Here is a 20,427-nt window from a genome sequence, read left to right as displayed (position 1 = left end):
ACAAAGCTATTGAATGACTTTTAGAAGAGTTGGTATATGGCGCATAAGTCATATGGACTAATTTTATGGCATTTTTAGGTGTATCTTTATGAAACTTGAAAGCCATGGTCACTAGGATTAGTTTAGTGTTAGTGACCGTTGTATGGCAAAAGAGCTGCAAAATCTTCAAAATATGTTCTTTTGTGTGTGTGTTTCACTGAAAAATAAAAGCATATTGGTTTGGAACAACATAAGGGTGAGTAAATGATGAAATAATTTTTATTTTTGGGTGAACTCTGCATTTAACCTTTGTAGCAATGATGATTTAACTAGTGTAAATCAGCATTTCCCAACCGGGGTGCCATGCGGTGCCATGTAAAAAATCCTTCAAACATGTCTAAAATCCAAAATTGCATATAAAACATAAAAAAATGTATATCATTAATTTATCAATAGTAACAAGTAATAATAAGAATAATAGTAACGCGTCACTTTCTCACGCGCATCATTCCGCAGCCTATTGGACGTTTGACGAGTGTGCAGTGAGCCAAGGAAATGCGTTGCTATACCGTCTCTGCAAGCGGGTGACACGATAAATCAATTGCTCCAATTTATAATCAACCAAGCTGTCTACCTTGCAAGCATGCAACGTTGGAGCGATCTAGTTTTGCCTCGTCACATGGTGGTGCTCGCTCATATAACAGCAGTTGGCATTGTGGGCTGTATACAAAAAAAAGAAGAATAAAACAGAAGAGGTCATAATTGAAGAAAAGTAGTCCCCTGTGAGATTTAGATGAGATTATTGTAAAATGTCAGATGTTTTAGTATTACGAGCTTTATTCCCCCACCCCGCGTGATGCAACAAGATTTTGTACATTCTCAAAGGGTGCTGTGACTGAAAAAAGTTTGGGAAACACTGGTGTAAATTGTGGAAATCAACATCATAAACATTGATGCTAATTTGTTAATTTTTCTCTCTATATTCATCCTGTCACTCTTTCTTTCTCTCTATCCAGTGACCTCAAGCGCAGAGTTAGTATTCTGATCGATGGTTCGCTCATCATCTCCCAGGTGAAACCCGAGGATGCTGGGAGATACACCTGCAGCCCTAGTAATAGCCTTGGCCGCCCCCCCTCTGCAACAGCGTACCTGACAGTGCATTGTGAGTCAGTTCACTGAGCAATCTGCTGATACACCACCACTTCTATTCCCCTTTCACCTGAATATATTTATCCTTTGCTGGTGCCCCTTAAAAAATCAAGACCTCTTCGCATTGCACTGCGCAGATGCTGGAAGTGCAGTAAGAACAGAATCAAATTCCCTATATTCCCTATCAAGATATGCTGCTGATCATTGGTTGTGATATAAGAAAATGATGTCCTGAGATTTATGCAAAATAAACCCATACAGGGCAATATTGTATAATCCTAAAGCGGTTTATTTTGTTATCACGACTGGCCGATTGTACATTATCCCACTTATTACTTATGTGAAACTAGCACAGTATTGGAGATCAGTTGACAGGGACAATGTTCAGTTATGCTGCAATTGACCAATCAGAATCAAGTATTCTAGATTTATGTGTAATAAGGTATAATACATTTACATTACAGTAAATTCAGCTTCAATGGAGCAATGATTCCCAAGTACTGATAAAAATAGAATAGTATTTGAACATTTCTATTCCATTTTGTAATGCATGATGTAATGCAGGTTGTATATTGCTCACGTATTGAGGAAGAATACAGCCTGAATATGTGATTCGAATATGGTCTCATTGGATTGAGCAGGGATGTTGAGTAACAACCTTCACTAAAAGATTATGTCTTATCATTGTACGTCAGATGATGTTTAAATCTACTGGCTGGCTCACTGCAGTCTGCAGAATAATAGATGGATAACAGATTTTTCTTGCAGGGTGATCTTTTGTAATTAATGAGAGGGTTACTTTAGTCTCCCAGCGAATTCCATTTCAATACACAGTCACGAGGGTGTATTAGCTTCAACTTGCAGCCGCGATATTGGAATGGCCTTGTGTCCCTGGAGTCTGGAGTAGAATTAAAACAGTGACCTTGAGTCAGTAAGCTAGCAGATCACTCAGTCACAGCTCACATCCTCCACGCTGACAGACTGATGTGAAGAAGCCGCGTGATGTGGCTTTTCTAGACGTTAGCATTTGGTTTCCAAAGCATTGTCCAAAAAACTGTAATAAGGCAGTAGTGTAATGTATCAAATCATGCAGGTATGGGTCAGGAGCTTCAATTAATGTTCACATCAGCCAGAGGTCACAGGCTCACCAAAACTGGACAGTAGATGATTGGAAAAACATCGCCTGGCCTGACAAATCTGGATTTATGCTGAGATACACAAATGGTAGGCCCACTGCCGCCTCAGTTTTCTGTTCTTGGCTGACAGAAGTGGAACCCAAAGGGGTCATCTGCTGTTGTAGCCCATCCTCCTCAAGGTTCGACATATTGTGCATTCTGAGATGCTATTCTGATCACTACAATTGTACAGAGCGGAGTTAGCGAAGCCTTTCTGTCGGCTCAAACCAGTCTGGCCATTCTCTGATGTTGCACATCAACAGGTTAACTGAAGCTCCAGACCCATATCTGCATGATTTTATATATTACACTGCTGCCACATGATTGGCTGTTTGATAATCGCATGAATATGTAGATGTTCAGGTGTACCTAATAAAGTGACCAGTGAGTGTATATATTTACAGTATATATAGTTCAAATAAAGGATAATACAAATGTAATAGTAGTAATAGAAGTAATGCAAACAATTTTTCCCCACAATAACACTTCCACCAATAATAATAATAATTATTATTATTATTATTGTTATTATTATTATTATAAAATAAAATCCACAGAAACATGAAAATCTCAACAAAATTAGACAAAAGATGTTAGGCAGAATGATAGCCTTAGTCACCATTCACTTTCATTGCATCTTTTTTTTTTCTTTTCTTTTTTATTCATAAAATTAAAATGTAATGGTGGCTGAGGATAAAATTCTGCTTAGCATTTGTTTTCCACAGAAAAAAAAAAAAAAAGTCATATGGGTTTAGAACAACATAATGGTCAGAAAATTATTTTTCATTTTTAGGTGAACTATCCCTATGATTCAGTATATGCAGCATTTACTGAAAACAAATCTTAATATATTATGCAATATCTACTTCTCAAGTAAATTTAGCTTGTTTTAAGGATATTTGGATATTTTTACTGCAAGACAAAAATACTGAATAATAAATTATTTTTGGCAGTGAATCCAGTCTGGCCATATAACGCATGTGTGTAGCAAACTGAGACAGAGAGAGATAATTGTGTGTGAGACAGTATGTGAGAAAACAGAATGGGAGGGGGAATCTAAAGGGATGACATCATTCTGTGTGGAAACCCTCTCCTCTGCAGTGACATCATCTGCAGACATTGGCATGCCATTGGTGTGGGCGCTGGCGGCCCCCATTGGTGGATGACAGCATTGCAGATCAGCACTTTACACAGAGTGTGCCCTTATTTTCTTTTTCTTCATATCTGTATTTTTTCCCTCTACCAGACTTACGTGTTCATCCCACGACGCCATACTCTCCCTCTCTCCTCTTTTGTTCTGTATTCTTTTCCCCAACTCTACACTGTTCCACTTCTCCTATCATCTCGTCTCCACCCCCGCCACCCTGGCTCCACTTCTGCTAAAAATAGACCCCGGCACTTTGCTAAGCATTATGATGGAGCAGTGTTCAAAATGTTCATTCCGACCTCCGCTCTCTTTCCCCGCTTACTACTTCTCTAGTATGCTGAGGTTGGCTGGTGTCTTCACTAATAAGAGAAAGTGATTTATGAGACACACGCAACTGTATCTCTGCATCTACTCCAATATATATACTTGTGATTTTGTTTTAGATGTAGTTTATGACATTGTGGCAGCAGGGGCGTGGTCAAGCGTCCGTTCGGAGAGAGAGAAAGCGGTAACGGCGCTTGCATCTGAGCTAGATTATGTTTAACACCTGTCTCTAATTCCAGTGAACATGGGGAGAGCGGCATATAAACAGCCACACCACCAGCAGCAGAGAGAGAGGGTCTGGCACAAGGAAGGCCACGGTGCTACAGAAGATGTTGTGCTTAATCTATTGTGTTTGTGAAGCTGATGTGTTTAAGTAACTACGTGCCTGTGAAACTGATGAGTTTGTAAAATGGTAAAGCACTGAGGTGGCCGATTAAAACTCTTACCTGAACCTGGAAATCCCGCTTCCCTGTGTTCTCCTTCCCTTCTGCCTGTGAAGCAGTGTCACACTGGTGCCGAAACCTGGGATAAAAACTGAAGTACGCCCCATGGAGTCCTCCCAGGTTGCCGAGATCCTCCAGTCTCTCGCCAGTATGAATCAGTCCAACCAGCAATCCCTGCTTGAGCTATGCCAAGAGCAGGAATGGCGCTTCTTTGAGATCCCACAAGCTCAAGCAGAGGACCGGCTCGTGATCCTTAGCCTTCTCGGCCAGGAGAAAGAGAGACCACCGCAGCCAACTGCCTCCCCCCACACTCTTGAAGATGGGAGCCAAAGATGATGCCGAGGCTTTCCTTGACTTATTTGAGAGAACCGCAGAGATCTGGGGCTGGCTGCATAACCAGTGGGCGGCCAGGCTCCTCCCATTGCTGTCCGGGGAAGCTCAGCTTGACACCCAACAGTTGCCGGCAAATAATCTCCTGGCCTATGACGGTCTGAAAAAGTCTGTCCTGCAGCGGGTGGGTCGTAGCCCGGAACAGTATCACCAGCTGTTCCGGACCTTGAAGCTGGGGAAGACCGACCGCCCGTTTGCTTTTTTCCAACGGCTCCGAGACGCGTGCCGGAAATGGCTGCTGGTGGGGAATCATGACATCGAGGGAGTGATCGACCAGGTGGTACTGGAGCAGCTGATTCATCGACGGCCACCGGGGACAGCGGAATGAGTCCAGTGCCACCGCCCGGCGTCGCTGGAGGAAGCTGTCCAGCTTGCGGAGGACCATTTGGTGGAGTACCCGAGGGCGGAAGAGCCCTCCCCCCTCTCTCCCTCTCTTCCCCCTCCCCCTGTGTCTCTCCCCCTTCCCTCTCACTCTGCTCTCTCCCCAGAGCCGTTCCTGCCCCACGGAGGCGTGGAGCTCTGCCACCGAGGCCAGTTCCCCGCACAAGGAAGTGGACACTGCCCCCTACCTCTTCAGTGCCCCGCCACTCTCCCCTTAGGTGGAAGTGTCTGCCAACACAGGTGCGGGCGTGGCGCCTGGGCCGGTCTGCTGGAGTTGCGGGGATCCGGGACATTTCCGGGATCAGTGCCCTGTGATGGAGCTGGGAACGGTGGTCCGGATTCCCGACACTTCGCAGGTTGCACCCGATCTAACCGGAGCGTACCGGATACTAGTAAGTGTCAAGGGGGGTATTTACCAAGCATTGGTGGACACGGGTTGTAATCAAACCACTATCCACCAACGCTTGGTTCAACCTGAGGCTTTGGGCACAGCTAAAACAGTGAGGGTGAAGTGTGCATGGGGATATTCACAACTACCCTGTGGTGACCCTCGTGATTAAATTTCGGGGAACAAAACCACGTGTCGGTTTTGGCAACCGTCCAGGGACAGTTGCCAGAACCGAGTGGAGGCCGTGGTTAGTTCCTGCCTCACCCATCCGCTGATTTTGGGGACTAATTGACCTGAATTTAGAAATGTATTAAAGGGAATATGCGCGGATGGGTCCTGTACTAGAGCAATGAGATGTGAAATGTGTGACGCTTTGGCAGGGGAGGCGGAGCCGGGGCCGTTTTCGTCAGCTCCACGTCAGGATGACGTGAGGGGGGGTGAGGCTGCAGCCCCGCCTATCCTCAGGGAATTTCCCAAAGGGGATTTCCCTTTGGAGCAGTCACGAGACGAGACCCTCAAGCACGCCTTTGACCAAGTGAGAGTGATCGATGGTCAACAACTCCAGCCGAATGTCGCACTTTCATATCCTTATTTCGTAATTATAAACAAGCGGTTGTATAGAGTGACGCAGGACGCTCAGACAAAGGAAAATACAACCCAGCTCTTATTACAGCGGAGCCGTCGGGAAATGGTTTTCCAGGCGGCTCATTATAACCCCATGGTGGGTCATTTAGGGGAGAGAAAAACACTGAACCGCCTAATAGCCCGTTTTTATTGGCCAGGCATTGTGTCCGCAGGTGGCCGGGCATCGATGTCCGCAGGTGGTGTGCGGCATGCCGCAAATGTCAGCTGGTGAATCCACCAGCCACCCCTTCTGCTGATCGAGGTCCCCTTCGAGAGAATTGGAATGGACCTCGTCGGGCCATTAGAGCAGTCAGCACGCGGACATCGTTTTGTATTAGTCCTAGTGGACTATGCAACGCGATATCTGGAAGCAGTGCCTCTATGCAGCATCTCTGCAAGTAGTGTTGCAGAGGCACTCTTCAAAATAATATCCCGGGTGGGGATTCCGAAAGAAATCCTCACCAATCAGGGCACAACATTTATGTCACGAACACTACACGAGCTTTACGAATTGTTGGGCATTAAGTCAATTCGCACCAGCGTTTACCATCCACAAACAGATGGCCTGGTGGAGCGATTTAATAAAACCCTTAAAAATATGATTTGTAAGTTTGTGCATGAGGATACTAGAAATTGGGACAAATGACTTGATCCCCTGTTATTCGCAGTATAAGAGGTCCCGCAAGCCTCCACGGGATTTTCCCCATTCGAGCTGCTATATGGGCAGCGCCTGTGTGGCGTGCTTGATGTCATACGTGAATGAAATTCAATACATTCTTGATCTTAGAGCAAAACTCCACAGGTGAATACGAAACACAATCATCCCAGTCACTTGCGTAGACCACCTCTCACCTTACCAACTCGCAGAGGTTGCCAAACTTCAACAAGAATTCACAGATGTATTTTCCCCTCTACCGGGTCACACGAACCTCATCCAACACCACATCGAGACCGAGCCGGGGGTGGTGGTACGTAGCTGTCCCTACCGATTGCCTGAGCACAAAAAGAAAATTGTCCGGGATGAATTGGATGCAGTGCTCGATATGGGGGTAATAGAGGAATCCCACAGCGATTGGTCCAGCCCGGTTGTTCTTGTTCCTAAGAGTGATGGGTCTGTAAGTTTCTGTGTGGATTATAGAAAAGTCAACGCGGTGTCTAAATTTGACGCATACCCAATGCCTCGCGTTGATGAGCTGCTCGATAGGTTGGGCACTGCTCGATTTTATTCGACACTGGATTTGACAAAGGGTTATTGGCAGATCCCCTTGACACCAATTTCCCGTGAAAAAACAGCTTTCTCCACACCGTTCAGATTACACCAATTTGTGACGCTTCCGTTTGGTTTGTTTGGAGCCCCGGCTATGTTTCAGCGTCTCATGGACTGAATCCTCAGACCGCATTTGCTGCATACTTGGATGACATCATCATTTACAGCGATGATTGGCAGCAGCACATGCAACATCTGAGGGCGGTTCTGAGATCGCTGCGACGGGCCGGACTCACAGCAAACCCCAAGAAGTGCGCGATTGGGCGGGTGGAGGTATGGTATCTGGTGTTCCACTTGGGCCACGGGCAGGTACGTCTCCAAATTGACAAGACTGCGGCAATTGCAGCCCGCCCGAGGCCCAAGACCAAAAAGGGGGTGAGACAGTTCCTGGGGCTGGCTGGCTATTATAGGAGATTCGTGCCTAATTATTCAGACGTCACCAGCCCACTGACTGATCTCACTAAAAAGGGAGTTCCAGACCCAGTCCAGTGGATGGAGCAGTGTCAACAGGCATTTATGCAAGTGAAAGCCGTGCTTTGCGGGGGGCCGCTTTTACATTCACCCGATTTCTCTCTCCCTTTTGTCTTGCAGACGGACGCTTCAGACAGAGGGCTGGGACTCTTGCAGGTGGTGGAGGGGGAGGAGCGCCCGGTGCTGTACATTAGCCGTAAGCTCTCACTGAGGGAGACTAAGTACAGCACCATGGAAAAGGAGTGTCTCGCCATCAAGTGGGCGGTCCTCACTCTCCGGTACTACCTGTTGGGGCAGGCCTTCACCCTCTGCTTGGATCACGCCCCACTCCAGTGGCTCCACTGCATGAAAGATACCAACGCGCGGATCACCCATTGGTATCTGGCTCTTCAGCTGTTTAAGTTCAAGGTGGTCCACAGACCGGGAGCGCAGATGGCTGTCGCCGACTTCCTCTCCAGAAATGGGGGGGAGTGGTAGGCAGGCTGGATGCCTCCCCAGCCTGAGTCAAGCAGTGGGGATATGTGGCAGCAGGGGTGTGGTCAAGCGTCCGTCCGGAGAGAGTGAAAGTGGTAAGGGCGCTTGCACCTGAGCTAGATTATGTTTGACACCTGTCTCTAATTCCAGTGAGCATGGGGAGAGCGGCATATAAACAGCCACGCCACCAGCAGCAGAGAGAGAGAGTCTGGCACAAGGAAGGCCACGGTGCTACAGAAGCTTTTGTGCTTAATCTATTGTGTTTGTGAAGCTGATGTGTTTAAGTAACTACGTGCCTGTGAAGCTGATGTGTTTAAGTAACTAAGTGCCTGTGAAACTGATGAGTTTGTGAAATTGTAAAGCACTGAGGTGGCCGATTAAAACTCTTACCTGAACCTGGAAACCCCGCTTCCCTGTGTTCTCCTTCCCTTCTGCCTGTGAAGCAGTGTCACAGACATGTAAAGATTAAAGGAATGATTCACCCCAAAATGACAGTTCTCTAATCATTTACTCACTCTCATGCCATCTTCAACTTTCTTTCTTCTTTAGAATACAAATAGTTGTTTTCTGAACGATGGATATGTTGTTTTTGTCCACACAAAAGCTCCAAGTAGTACATAAAGTCGAGTGGTTTAATTCATGTCTTCTGACATGATACGATGGTTTTGGGTGAGAAACAAAGCAAAAATTTAGTCCGTATTCACCAAAAAATCTTCACTCCTGCCGTGCATGCGTCAAGCACAAGTATAGCGGAATGTACCTCACAAGTTGTGTGGACCACTTTTCAGATACTTTAATGGAGCTTTTTAAAGTGAATCACCATTCACTTTCATTGTACTGTTTGTAAAAGAGGTGTTTGGACATTCTACTAGATAACTCCTGATGTGTTTCACACAAGATAAAAAAGTCATACAGTTGTAGACATGAGGGTGAGTAAATGATGACAGAATTTTCTTTTTTTAATGAACTATCCCTTTAAGTTGTAACTTTTGTTGTGTCCTGTAGACCCTGCCCGTGTGGTCAACATGCCGCCAGTCATTTATGTGGCCATTGGACTGCCGGGGTACATCCGCTGCCCGGTGGATGCCAACCCTCCTGTCACTTCAGTGAAGTGGAAAAAAGACGGCCTGCCTCTGCGGATAGAGAAGGTGAGTCCCGACGCACAGTGAACTCAGTGTGGCTGCCTTCTGTTTTAATGGATGATGCTACATGGGCTCTTTTCCTGCAGCCAGACCTCAGAAATATCTGAACGGGTTCAAAGATATTTCACAGCCGTTTGAAGTGACAGGGGGTGGGAGCTTTATTCACAGTTTACATTGATCTTGTACTTCCACACAGACAGATAAAGAGATCATTGGCTCATCTTGGACAAAAGCCAAATAGGGAGTGAAGGACCTTAACCAAGAAATTGGATATCACTTTCATTCTCAAACCTTGTTTCTCAATGTAGTTTGCTTTCAAGGATAGTGACCAGAAGTGGGGAGAGACTTATCATGTTACATCCCAAGTGTACCGAGAGCAAATCCACTCTTTAAAATCCATTCACATCATACTGCTTGTACCAGCATCCTGAATGAAGTCATCTTTTTGAATGGAGTAGCTTTACATCTAGTGTCCATAATGTTACTAAATGAAAATGGGATTTGCAGTGGATATTTCACAGAATGTGATTTAGAATGTCTGTTAAGATTCTCAGTTATCGACATCATTGTGGAATGTTCTTGTAGATTATTCTGCAGGGTTTCTGCATTAACGGAAAACCTGGAAATATCACAGAATTATTTTTATCACAGAAAATGTGAGTTCCAGGCCAGGAAAAGTGACGGAAATTAATAACATCCTCATGGAAGAATAATGGAATTTTTATAGTGAATATAATTTAATTTTGCTTAGTTCTAAAATATTTATTTGGCTAAAAATTACTTTTTGTGAGTGCAGTTTCTATAAAATGACTGTATAAAAAATCCTTATCCAGTAACCACAGACGACTGGGAAAGTCATGGTAATCAATTGTTCCAAAAGTGTGGGAACCCTGATTCTAGTCTATTCTAATCTAAAAAAAAACAAAAAAACAAAACAAAATCTAATCTACTAGAACATGATTTGATTTATGATTTATTTTATTAAGTGCACAAAGTATGAGTGATTTTCATATGGTGATTTTACCGAAAGTGATTGCATTGAAAGTGGACTATGAGCACGTTTACATGCATGTTCTTACACCAATTATGCTTAATAAGCTGACAACACGTGTGGTCATGTAAATGCAATAAACCGCGTTCCTTTAGCGCCGTAAAGGCCATAAACTGCTTATGAACCTGGTCGACGCGGGTAGATTTTTTTCATTGCACTGATTTCGCATGCCATGTAAACACCTTACCCCGTGTTCTTATCGGCTCATTCAATGTGCGCACATGTTGAGCACATGCCTCTTCATGATTTGATGTCAAAAGTAGAGAATAACATGATTATTTCAAATGCCATGTAAACGTGGATTTCTTGCCTTGTCAGATTTTGTAAATAAGCTGAATTTAGAGAGTAATCAGCGTATTGGTGTGCATGTAAATGGGCTCTTTGTTTTTTTTTTTTTGTTTTTTTTTTTGTGCTTTGCTCTGCTTTGCTTTGTTTTGTCACAGAATGTAATTGCAGTGATTGTGTGATGGTTCTCTCTGTTGCAGTACCCTGGCTGGAGCCAAATGGAAGACGGTAGCATTCGAGTGTCTGAGGTGACAGAGGACTCTCTCGGCACCTACACCTGTGTGCCTTACAATAGCCTCGGTACCATGGGACAGTCCCCTCCCGCCCCTCTGGTGCTAAAGGTAAGCGTCATTTTATGCCAAATGTAAAGGTCTTCCAAAAAGAGAAGGGAAGGAGAGAAGTGGGCCCAACCAGTATAAAAAAGGTTCTTATAACATGCATGTGTCCTCTAAAAAATTGTTAGAATGTTATCAATTTAAGGAATATAAAAATAAAATTGTCATTAGCAAACTTAATGTACAGTATGTGCTTAACATGTGGTGTTTGGCGGCGGATAGGACCCACCGAAATTCCTGGTGGTTCCTGGAGGAGAGTACAGGCAGGAGGCTGGTCGAGAGCTGGTCATCCCCTGTGAGGCAGAAGGAGACCCATTCCCCAACATTACATGGAGAAAGGTAATCTGCATAAGAGTTGAGTCAATACTCTGTGGGTGTCTGCATAACAAACGTCAAATCTGTTCCCTGTTAGACCAGCAAAGATTAGATCTGAAAAGTAATATCAAACTTTGAACTGCTTGCTAGACCTTCTTTGTTTTTTTGGTGAAGGTAGGGAAGCCCAGCAGAAGCAAGCACAACGTCCTACCGAGAGGCAGCTTACAGTTCAAATCTCTCAGCAAAGAGGACCACGGGGAGTGGGAGTGTGTCGCCTCCAATGTCGCCACGAGTATCACTGCCAGCACGCACCTCCTAGTAATCGGTAGGAAGCGTCAATGCAAATGGCGCAACACAATGACTCACAAGGACGTTATTCTTACATTTTTCCTTGCAGACATGTCTTTGGGTTATATTAGAAGCAGTCATTTCCATTAAAGGGATAGTTCACCAAAAAATTTAAATGTACTCACCCAACGTGTACTCATGTTGTTCTAAACCCATATTACTTTCTTTCTTCTGTGGACCACAGAAGGAGATGTCAAGCTGAATTTTAGCCATTCACTTTCATTGTTTGGAAAAAAGCTGCAAAAAAAAGTGAATGGAGATGAAGAGTAACATGCTGCCTAACATCTCCCTTTATGTTCCACAGAGTATTAGTTGCTGTGAGTGTACCCATTGTTGTTCTTGTGCCTTAGCATGGAAGAATTTTTCAGACTCTAAAGTGTCCACACAGGCTAACCGTTAGCTGTTGAATAAGAGATAAATGATAAATGATGCACTCTGTATCTGTTTCTCATTGTGTCTCAATGTGTATTTGTTTGTTTGTGCATGTGCGTCTGTTTCTTTGTATGTGTTAAGATAAGTGAGCTTATTGCTTTGATTGAGGGTTTTCTGTGTGCAGACGACGCTTAAGGCCTGACAGGAAAAAAGAAAACAGTCTGTGTGGTCTTGTTATATGTGTGTTATGATACAAGCTGTCCTTTCCCCACAGGCACAAGCCCACATGCCCCTGCCAACATCCACGTTTCGGTCTCGACGACCTCATCCAACATCTCGTGGGAACCTGGTTATAATGGTGGCTTTGAGCAGACATTCTCAGTCTGGTATGGCCATGTGTGAGTCATCCCAGCATGCTTTGCTTTCTGCTTCTTCTCCTAACTGTTTGGCCTGAGCTCTGCTGCGAGGCTGCTACATCTGGGGGCAGGGGTGGGATGGGGCAAAACTTTTCTCCCCAGGGGTGAGGTGCCCAGCTTGTCCCACCAATCTGTGACCTAAATCAGACATAATTTTAATACTAATGCCAGTATAGCTAAAAGATTAAATACTCCATGAAATACCCCATGGCTTGATGAGTGCAGTTTTTGTGGGGGCTTTTTTTTTTTAAATAGCCAAATGCCATGGACCTTGATTTGCTACTTGCTATTGCTAGTCAGAAATAAGTGTTTTTAAGGGGAGGCTTGGACAATTTTGTGCAGGATGTGTCATCAGTATTGTTGGATTATTTCCCAGGAAGGGAAATACTACATTTTAAATGCCTTTATCTGCTAAAAGTAAAACTTGTACATACAGGGAGTCCCCCCCCCCCCCAAAAAAAACAAAACAAACAAAAACGGGACCACTATGTTTGATTGCTCATATCTTAAAAGTGCATAAAGGCGTTTGCACGATTTTTGGCATACTTCTACGACTTTTTGTAAACAACAAACGTTACACTACAGTAACAAACAGTAAACACTGTGACGTCACTGTGAGCAACAACTTACTACAAATAAATAAGTAAATCGTGTAGTTTTCAATGGCAGCAAACCTTTTTTTTTTTCTGAGAGGGGGCCAAACGATTTACTTATTTATTTATTATTGACTTCACAGTGATGTTATTTTGTTGTTTACAAAAAGTTGTAGAAGGATGCCAAAAATCATGCAGACACTTTCAAGATTGAGCAATCAAACATAGTGTAGGTGACTAAAAGCTAAAGGACATAAACTTAAAGCCACAAAACTGACATTTTTTTCATGGGGTCTTTAAGGATAAAATTATGGATGTAATATAATTTTCCAGACTTTTTATAGTGCATATACTCATAAAATGCTTCACGACTACAGTAGACCAGCCACTTTTACTGTAACTAGAACAATATCACTCATTCTTCTAAGTCTTGTTCATAACTTCCAAATAACTTCAGCGCAGGAGGGCTTGAGCAAAGATAATTATTCCATGACTAGTCCATATCCACTGTTTTTTATTGTGTTTTTATGATTTTCTCAGAGCAGTTCGCTAGCATGCTGGTTATGTTAAAATGGCTCATAACCAGTGTTGGGTAACGTAACCTTTAAAAGTAACTCGTTATAGTATTGCGTTACTCCTTAAAAAAGTAATTTAATTAATTAAAAAGTAAATTTTTATAGAAACTAAAGCGTTACATTACTTTTGCATTATTTTTGTGTTACTTTTTTCTCACAGCCACTTTCTCTTCTGCTATGCTATGCATTCCATACAAATATGCCATGCATTGCACACAAGAGACATTACAGGTCATGCTAGATCGTAAGTTATGAATATAACTATGGATCTGTGAGACCGAAGGGTGACCGTCACTATGGTCTAAATAGGAACCTTCGTTCCGCCTTCTCTCGAGACCTTATTTAAACAAAGTCATGCCCATGACCCCGGAAGCGGAACGTCACGCACTTATAAAAGCAGGTTAAAATTCCGGCTCGTTCTCTTACCTTGAATGCCCCAGTGTTCCGAGCGACAAGGATAGTGACAGTCATCCTTCAGTCTCACAGATCCATAGTTATATTCATAACTTACGATCTGTTTCGACCTCACTCTGACCGTCACTACAGTCTAAACAGGATGACTCATGTCAACATGGTCACGAGGAACTACAGTATCCGAACTATTCAAACCTCGCTGGGCAACAGACATCAAAACTGCAGTGCTGACAGGTGTTGCACTAGTTACGTCAACTCTGTAAAATTTTATGAACATACATGGTGTAGACCATGATGCTGCCGCACAAATTTCCCCCACAGGAACTCCTTTTAATGCGGTTGAAGTAGCTACACTTCTAGTTGAGTGGGCCCGTATTCCCATAGGAACTGGCAACCCTCTTTCCGTATAAGCATGGGAAATAACGTCAACCAACCAATGTGAAAAACATTGCTTAGAAAGTGGCAACCCCAGTCTGGCCTTTCTATAGCAAACAAAAAGCTGAGAAAAAAAAAAAAAAGAGTAAAATTTACATAGGTGCATAATGCCCTTACTGGACATAGGGTGAGCAAACTCTGCTGTTCTGCCTGTGAAGAAGAAGGGGGCTGAAATTGAACTACCTCCAGAACTTGATTTATAAACTGAGGATTAAGTACTTTTGGTAAAAAGGCAGGGTTGGGCCAGAGTGTCACCCCTGTGCCATCTGGCCTCCAACGTAAACAATCATCACTAGTGGATAGAGCACACAATTCTCCTACCCTTTTAGCAGAGCATATAGCCAAGAGAAAAGGTGTCTTGAGAGACAAAGCTTTTAAATCTGCATCAGCCATAGGCTCATATGGGGGCTTAGTGAGAGAGTCTAGTATGAAAGGCAAATCCCAATTTGGTACCCGCAAAGTGCGATTTGGACACAAGTGACGAGTTCCCTTCAGAAACTGACATACCAAGGGATGTCGGCCTATTTGCTGGCCATCAACTCCCCCATGAAATGCTGAAATAGATGAGGCATAAACCCTGATTGTACTGGCTGCTTTGCCCTGGTCCAGTTGAGACTGCAGGAATCTAAGGACAAGTGGCACAGAGCAGGTTCTTGGATCAACATTCATGCCTAAACACCATTCTGAAAAAATTATCCACTTTATGGAGTAATTAATGCTAGTAGATGGAGCTCTGGCGTTATTCAATGTCTCACGTACAGTTTCATCTAGCTGTTGAGGGACGGACTCTGCAGAGGCCATACCACAAGCACAGTGCCATCGGGTTTGGATGCCAAATCTGCCCATCTGTTTCGGACAGAAGATCAGCCCGTGATGGTAGTTGCCACGGGGGACCCTGGATCAGCTGAACTAGGTCCGGGAACCATGGTCTTCCTGGCCAGTGTGGAGGAAAGGGGCGGAAGCGTATAATAAGCCTGTTGGCCACTCTTGTGACAGAGCATCCAGGCCTAAGCTGCCTTCTTGTACCGTGAGGGAGTACCATCCCAGGCAATGGGTTGTCTTCCTGGAGGCAAAAAGATCTACCTGAGCTGTCCCATATTGGGCCCAAATTTGGGCTACTACCTCCGGTTGTAACCACCACTCTCCTGGGAGAGGCCCTGTTCTGGGCAAAATGTCGGCTGCTCTGTTTGTCACACCCGGGCTGTGGATTGCTCTCAGTGAGGATAGCCGTGGCCATGTCCATGTCAGCAAATCCGTTGCCACCTGGAGACAGCGTAGTGATTTCATCCCACCTTGATGATTTATGTGGTAAACTGCCGAGGTACTGTCCGTTCTCACTAGCACATGCTTGTGGTGTAACAGATGGTAACAGACCCTTGAGAGCGAGATGAACAGCCCTCAGTTCGAGCACATTTATGTGTTCTGATGACCAAGGGGGGTCCCATTTGCCACTTACTGACCTGCCTTCCCAAACGGCTCCCCAGCCTGTCAGTGATGCATCTGTTATTATCACTGATATTCTGTGAGGAAGATTGCCCAGTGGGGTTCCCCTGCGGAGGAAATCCTTGTCCCTCCAATGGTGTAAGGCCCGCATGCAGGCCTGTGTCACCAACAGCCTCGTTCTTCTGTCCTTTTTTGGATGAAGATGAAAAGAATTGAACCATCTCTGTATCGGACGTGTCCTCAGCAGGCCTAAGGGAATCTGATGCTGCCGCCATCAGTCCTACCAGTTTCTGAACCCTGTGAGCTGTCACAAGCTTCCCCTTCTGGAAGTGACTTAATGCCTTCTCCAGGCTGTCTATTCTCTGGGGATAGAGACATGCTTCCATTGTTATGGAATTGAAATATAGTCCCAGGAATTTTACCTGCTGTTGAGGCTGGAGACAGCTCTTCTTCCAATTCACCGTGAACCCCAGGGACAGAATATGAGCTAGTACCTCCTCCGTGTTCCTGATCACCTGCTCTAGAGAAGGAGCACAAATTAACCAATCGTCCAGATATGGCAGGATTTTGATACCCCGCAACTGAAGGGGAGCTAGGGTGGCTGAGATCACCCAAGTAAAAACTCCCGGTGCCAAGGACAGGCCGAATGGTAGAACCTGGAACTGAAAAGCTTGGCCTTGAAAAGCAAAGCGGAGAAAAGGCCTGTGCTCTGGACAAATTGGAATGTGGAAATATGCGTCTTTTAAGTCCAGGGATGTGAACCATTCTTCTGCACGTATGGACTGCACTACCATCTATGTATGAATCATTTTGAATGGAAGAATTTTTAGTACTGGTTGAGGTGCCTGAGATCGAGAACGAGACGATGACCACCATCTTTTTTTGGAACTATGAAATAGGTTGAATAAAACCCAATCTGTTGTGTGTTGAATGGCACCTTTGTGATTGCTCCTTTTTGTAAAAGAGTTTGCACCTCTTCCATCAATATGGGCTCCAACAGTGGGTCCTTGACAATAGTCATTTGGACCCTTGAAAAAGGGGGGGGAGTCTAAACTGTAGCTGATACCCGTGAGCTATTGTGGATAAAACCCACTGGTCTGAGGCCACTCTCTCCCAACTGGCCCCTGAAAGTTGGGAGGAACAGTCAACGGCCGGCCTCTGACCCCTATGCAGGACCGCCGTCATGTCCTGCACCCCTCTGAGATCTTCTCTGTTGGCCTCCCCCACGGGACTGAGATCTCCTCTGGGGATGTGTGGCAGGATTTTGTCTTTGGACACGAAAGCTCTGCCCCTGAACCCTAACAGGATCACCACTCATGTGTCTAGGCCAAGCAGGTTGCTGCGGCCTTTGAGTTTCTCAAGATCTTTGTCTGAAGACTGGAGCTGGTTTGTGACAAGCCCGCTGGATGGCTTCTCTCATTATAATGGAGCGCTCAGCCCTATCCAGCACCTCCTGAGAATCTGAATGGAAGACGTGACCAGGAATTACTGGCAAATTAATTAGTTCACTTCTTATGGCCTCTAGCAAAGAGGTTTGTGCCAGCCATATCTGTCTACGACATAAAACGACCGAAGACATAGCCTCCCCCACATCGTGTGTCAATTGTGAGTGGGCTGTCAGAGCAGAATCAACAAGGTTCTTAGAATCCTGGTCATCCGCACTTACTGTTTTCCTTTGGGCTGCTAAGAGGATACCCAAAGCATTGCCTGTACGAGCTGCACGTGCAGCAGCATTAAAAGATCGTGAGATCAGACAGTCAGTTTTCGCACACTCCTTCCTGGGACAGCGAGGGTTAGCAGATGCACGGGCTGGTCCCAGAGCAGTCCATGATGCTATCACTTGTTCTACTGACGGCATGTCCCCCAGTCCAGTTTCCATTGGGTAACGGGCATTGGCCAACCGTCTACAGCTTGCATTGAACTGAGGCTTCTGAGATGGTTTCTTCCATGCTGTCCTCAACATTGAGGTATATGCCACTGGAATGCAAGGTGGAGAATTAGTCTGAGATATGCCTTCCCAGACACCCCCAACAGGAGCTGGATCAGGCATCAGGAGCTGGAAGAAGACTGCAAACCAACAATCTTTGCTGCACTAAATACCCTAGTAACAAGAGTATTCATTGGAAAATCCTCCTTCACTGCCGATTCCTCATCCACTTCAGCGGAATCCGAATGGGGTTCCTCCCATTGGCTCCCTCCTTCCGACTGCTGTGTATTATCGAACAGCGAGTGGGGAGCAAGAAGAGATAATACATCAGCATCCTCTGTGCCTTTGTCAGGATGACACTGTTGCCCAGGTGGAGGAACGCATTCCTGACCAGGAAGTAGTGATGGTGAGAATGAGCGACAAGCTTCAACTCTGTCCATCCTCTACAATAAACTTTGAATAGCTGCCAGGATCTGTAGTTGAGTGTCTGTGTTGCCACCTTCTGCTGGTGGAGCAGGAGTTGTGTGTTTAGCTACTTCAACCACCCTCTCACGGCTTGATCTGTGTGCGGCGTCATAACAATCACGTGAGTGCTTGCGAGAACACTTATGACTAGGCCTGTCTGTTGAGCGTTCCCTCTCCCTACCACGCTCAGGTACAGAACCGCATACCCTATTAGCGCAGTGAAATCGTTCCTCTCTGGACAGGTCACAAGCTGCCCTGCAGGGATTATCCACATCCTCCCTCAAATGAGCCAAACCCAGTGTAGAGCCGAGGAGGGCGGGGCCGGGCTGGAATGAGACACACCCGGTCCCCAATCAGCCTGATGGGGCGCGCGAGGGATAAAGGCGGCCGGGGACGACAGTTCGAGAGAGAGAGAGAATTATAGACAGCTGTGCTGTGTTTTTAGTTGTGTGTTTTTGGTTGTGTTTTTGGTTAATAAATTATTATTTAAGTTGTCAAGCCGGTTCTCGCCTCCTCCTTTCCACTGAACCCCCTTACACCCAGGCATGAAGGGCATTCCCTATGTCCATCACGAGGGTCCATAGCTGATCGACAAAATCGGCAGCACTGAGAGGCCATGATACCCCTGCCACACCAGGTAAGGCCCCACACAATCCCACTGACTGCGAACAGCAGTGAAGGGTAAATCAAGCCCACGCAAAGCAAAAGGCCCGCAACAGTACACGAACATACCTAGCAGGCCTATATCAAACCCCAACGACTGCGAACAGTGATATAGGGCACAAAAAGGGCAACAATACTCACCAAAATTTTATAATGAAGTATATTCACTAGGTTTAACTGATGGATACTCTGAAAGAAAAAATAAATAATCCATAATATTGAATGGCTAGTATGTTAGAAACTAGCCTCAGAATATCAGAATAATGCAATAAACTCATCACAATTCACAGGCACATACAGCATGAATTGAGTGAGAGTACCGAATAATACAAAAAAATATGCAAGAAAACACCAAAATGCACAAGGACACAAGGCACCTGCACCACCTGGGTGATGAATTGAATGGTGAATAAACAAATAGTAATTCGGTTCCTACCTGTACCAGGACTCTGAGGCGAGAAAGGTAAAGAGAACGAGCCGGTCACAAGTGTGTGACATTACGCTTCCGGGGTCATGGGCATGACTTTGTTTACATAAGGTCTCAAGAGAAGGCAGAACGAAGGTTATCATCCTATTTAGACTGTAGTGACGGTCAGAGTGAGGTCTGCATAAGTTAGTGAATTGAGCGAGTATTTCACCCTGTGAAATCATGTCTTGGCCAATGGAAGACTAGTCTTATAATCTCTCTGCCTAAATGCCTTTACTGATTTTTTAATGCAGTGTGTATTCACACATGAATCAATTGCATTTCACTCAACCAAATGTTGACCTCTTATTACGCTAAAACACGCAATTTTCCTGGCTTGTATAGCTAATGTGCATGTACGTTAGTGAGTTGATTGACAGGTGATGTCTGTATCTAAAAGGTGATTGGCTCTTTTACCTGCAAGATGGGACTTCCTTTCTACATCCATTGACTGCTGGGTGCTAGAGCTTCTTGGTTGGGCGTTCCAGTTTCTCCCATTTAAATAGAAGTGGCTCATCTCTGCTAAATAGTCTCTGGCCTCACACTCTATAGAATTTCAATGCCCATCATGCACTACATATCCTCCCTGAAGTTTGCACACTTTTACTCCTGATTTTTTGCAATACAGGGAAAGTAGAGGTGTACAAAAGCAACACCTTACTTTATTTAAGAAGTAGCTCTGAAATTATCTAAAATTAAATAAAAAATTGTGTTACTTTACTCGTTACTCGAAAAAGTAACCTGATTACATAACGCATGTAACTTGTAACGCATTACCCCCAACACTGCTCATAACGACAAAATTGGAATGGGATGATCAGTCTATTAAATCCCTTTACGAAGTCGTTATGAACTTACAAAGTACCTTATTAAGATGAGAGGACAGTTTTGGTGTGCATTTAGACTGCATTTTAAACACTCCAGCACACTAAAAATAACGTGTTCATGTGATCTACACTGGTGTGAAAAA

At 44.8% G+C, this 20,427-nt stretch overlaps 1 protein-coding gene across 1 annotated transcript in view; it reads left to right on the top strand.

Moving 5' to 3' along the window:
* LOC127430621 (protein turtle homolog B-like) overlaps positions 1-20,427 on the top strand; it is a 188,803-nt gene that overhangs the window by 122,610 nt on the left and 45,766 nt on the right. The window contains exons 7-12 of the mRNA XM_051680512.1: positions 996-1,141; positions 9,218-9,360; positions 10,891-11,031; positions 11,248-11,364; positions 11,515-11,665; positions 12,335-12,446. Of these exons, the coding sequence (XP_051536472.1) occupies positions 996-1,141; positions 9,218-9,360; positions 10,891-11,031; positions 11,248-11,364; positions 11,515-11,665; positions 12,335-12,446 (810 nt within the window). The remainder of the gene's footprint in view (positions 1-995; positions 1,142-9,217; positions 9,361-10,890; positions 11,032-11,247; positions 11,365-11,514; positions 11,666-12,334; positions 12,447-20,427) is intronic.

This window comes from Myxocyprinus asiaticus, chromosome 40, assembly GCF_019703515.2.
Source record: "Myxocyprinus asiaticus isolate MX2 ecotype Aquarium Trade chromosome 40, UBuf_Myxa_2, whole genome shotgun sequence".
NCBI classification, from domain to species: Eukaryota; Metazoa; Chordata; class Actinopteri; order Cypriniformes; family Catostomidae; genus Myxocyprinus; species Myxocyprinus asiaticus.
Note: the sequence above shows the minus strand (reverse complement) of the source record. Positions and strands in the feature narration are given on the sequence as shown.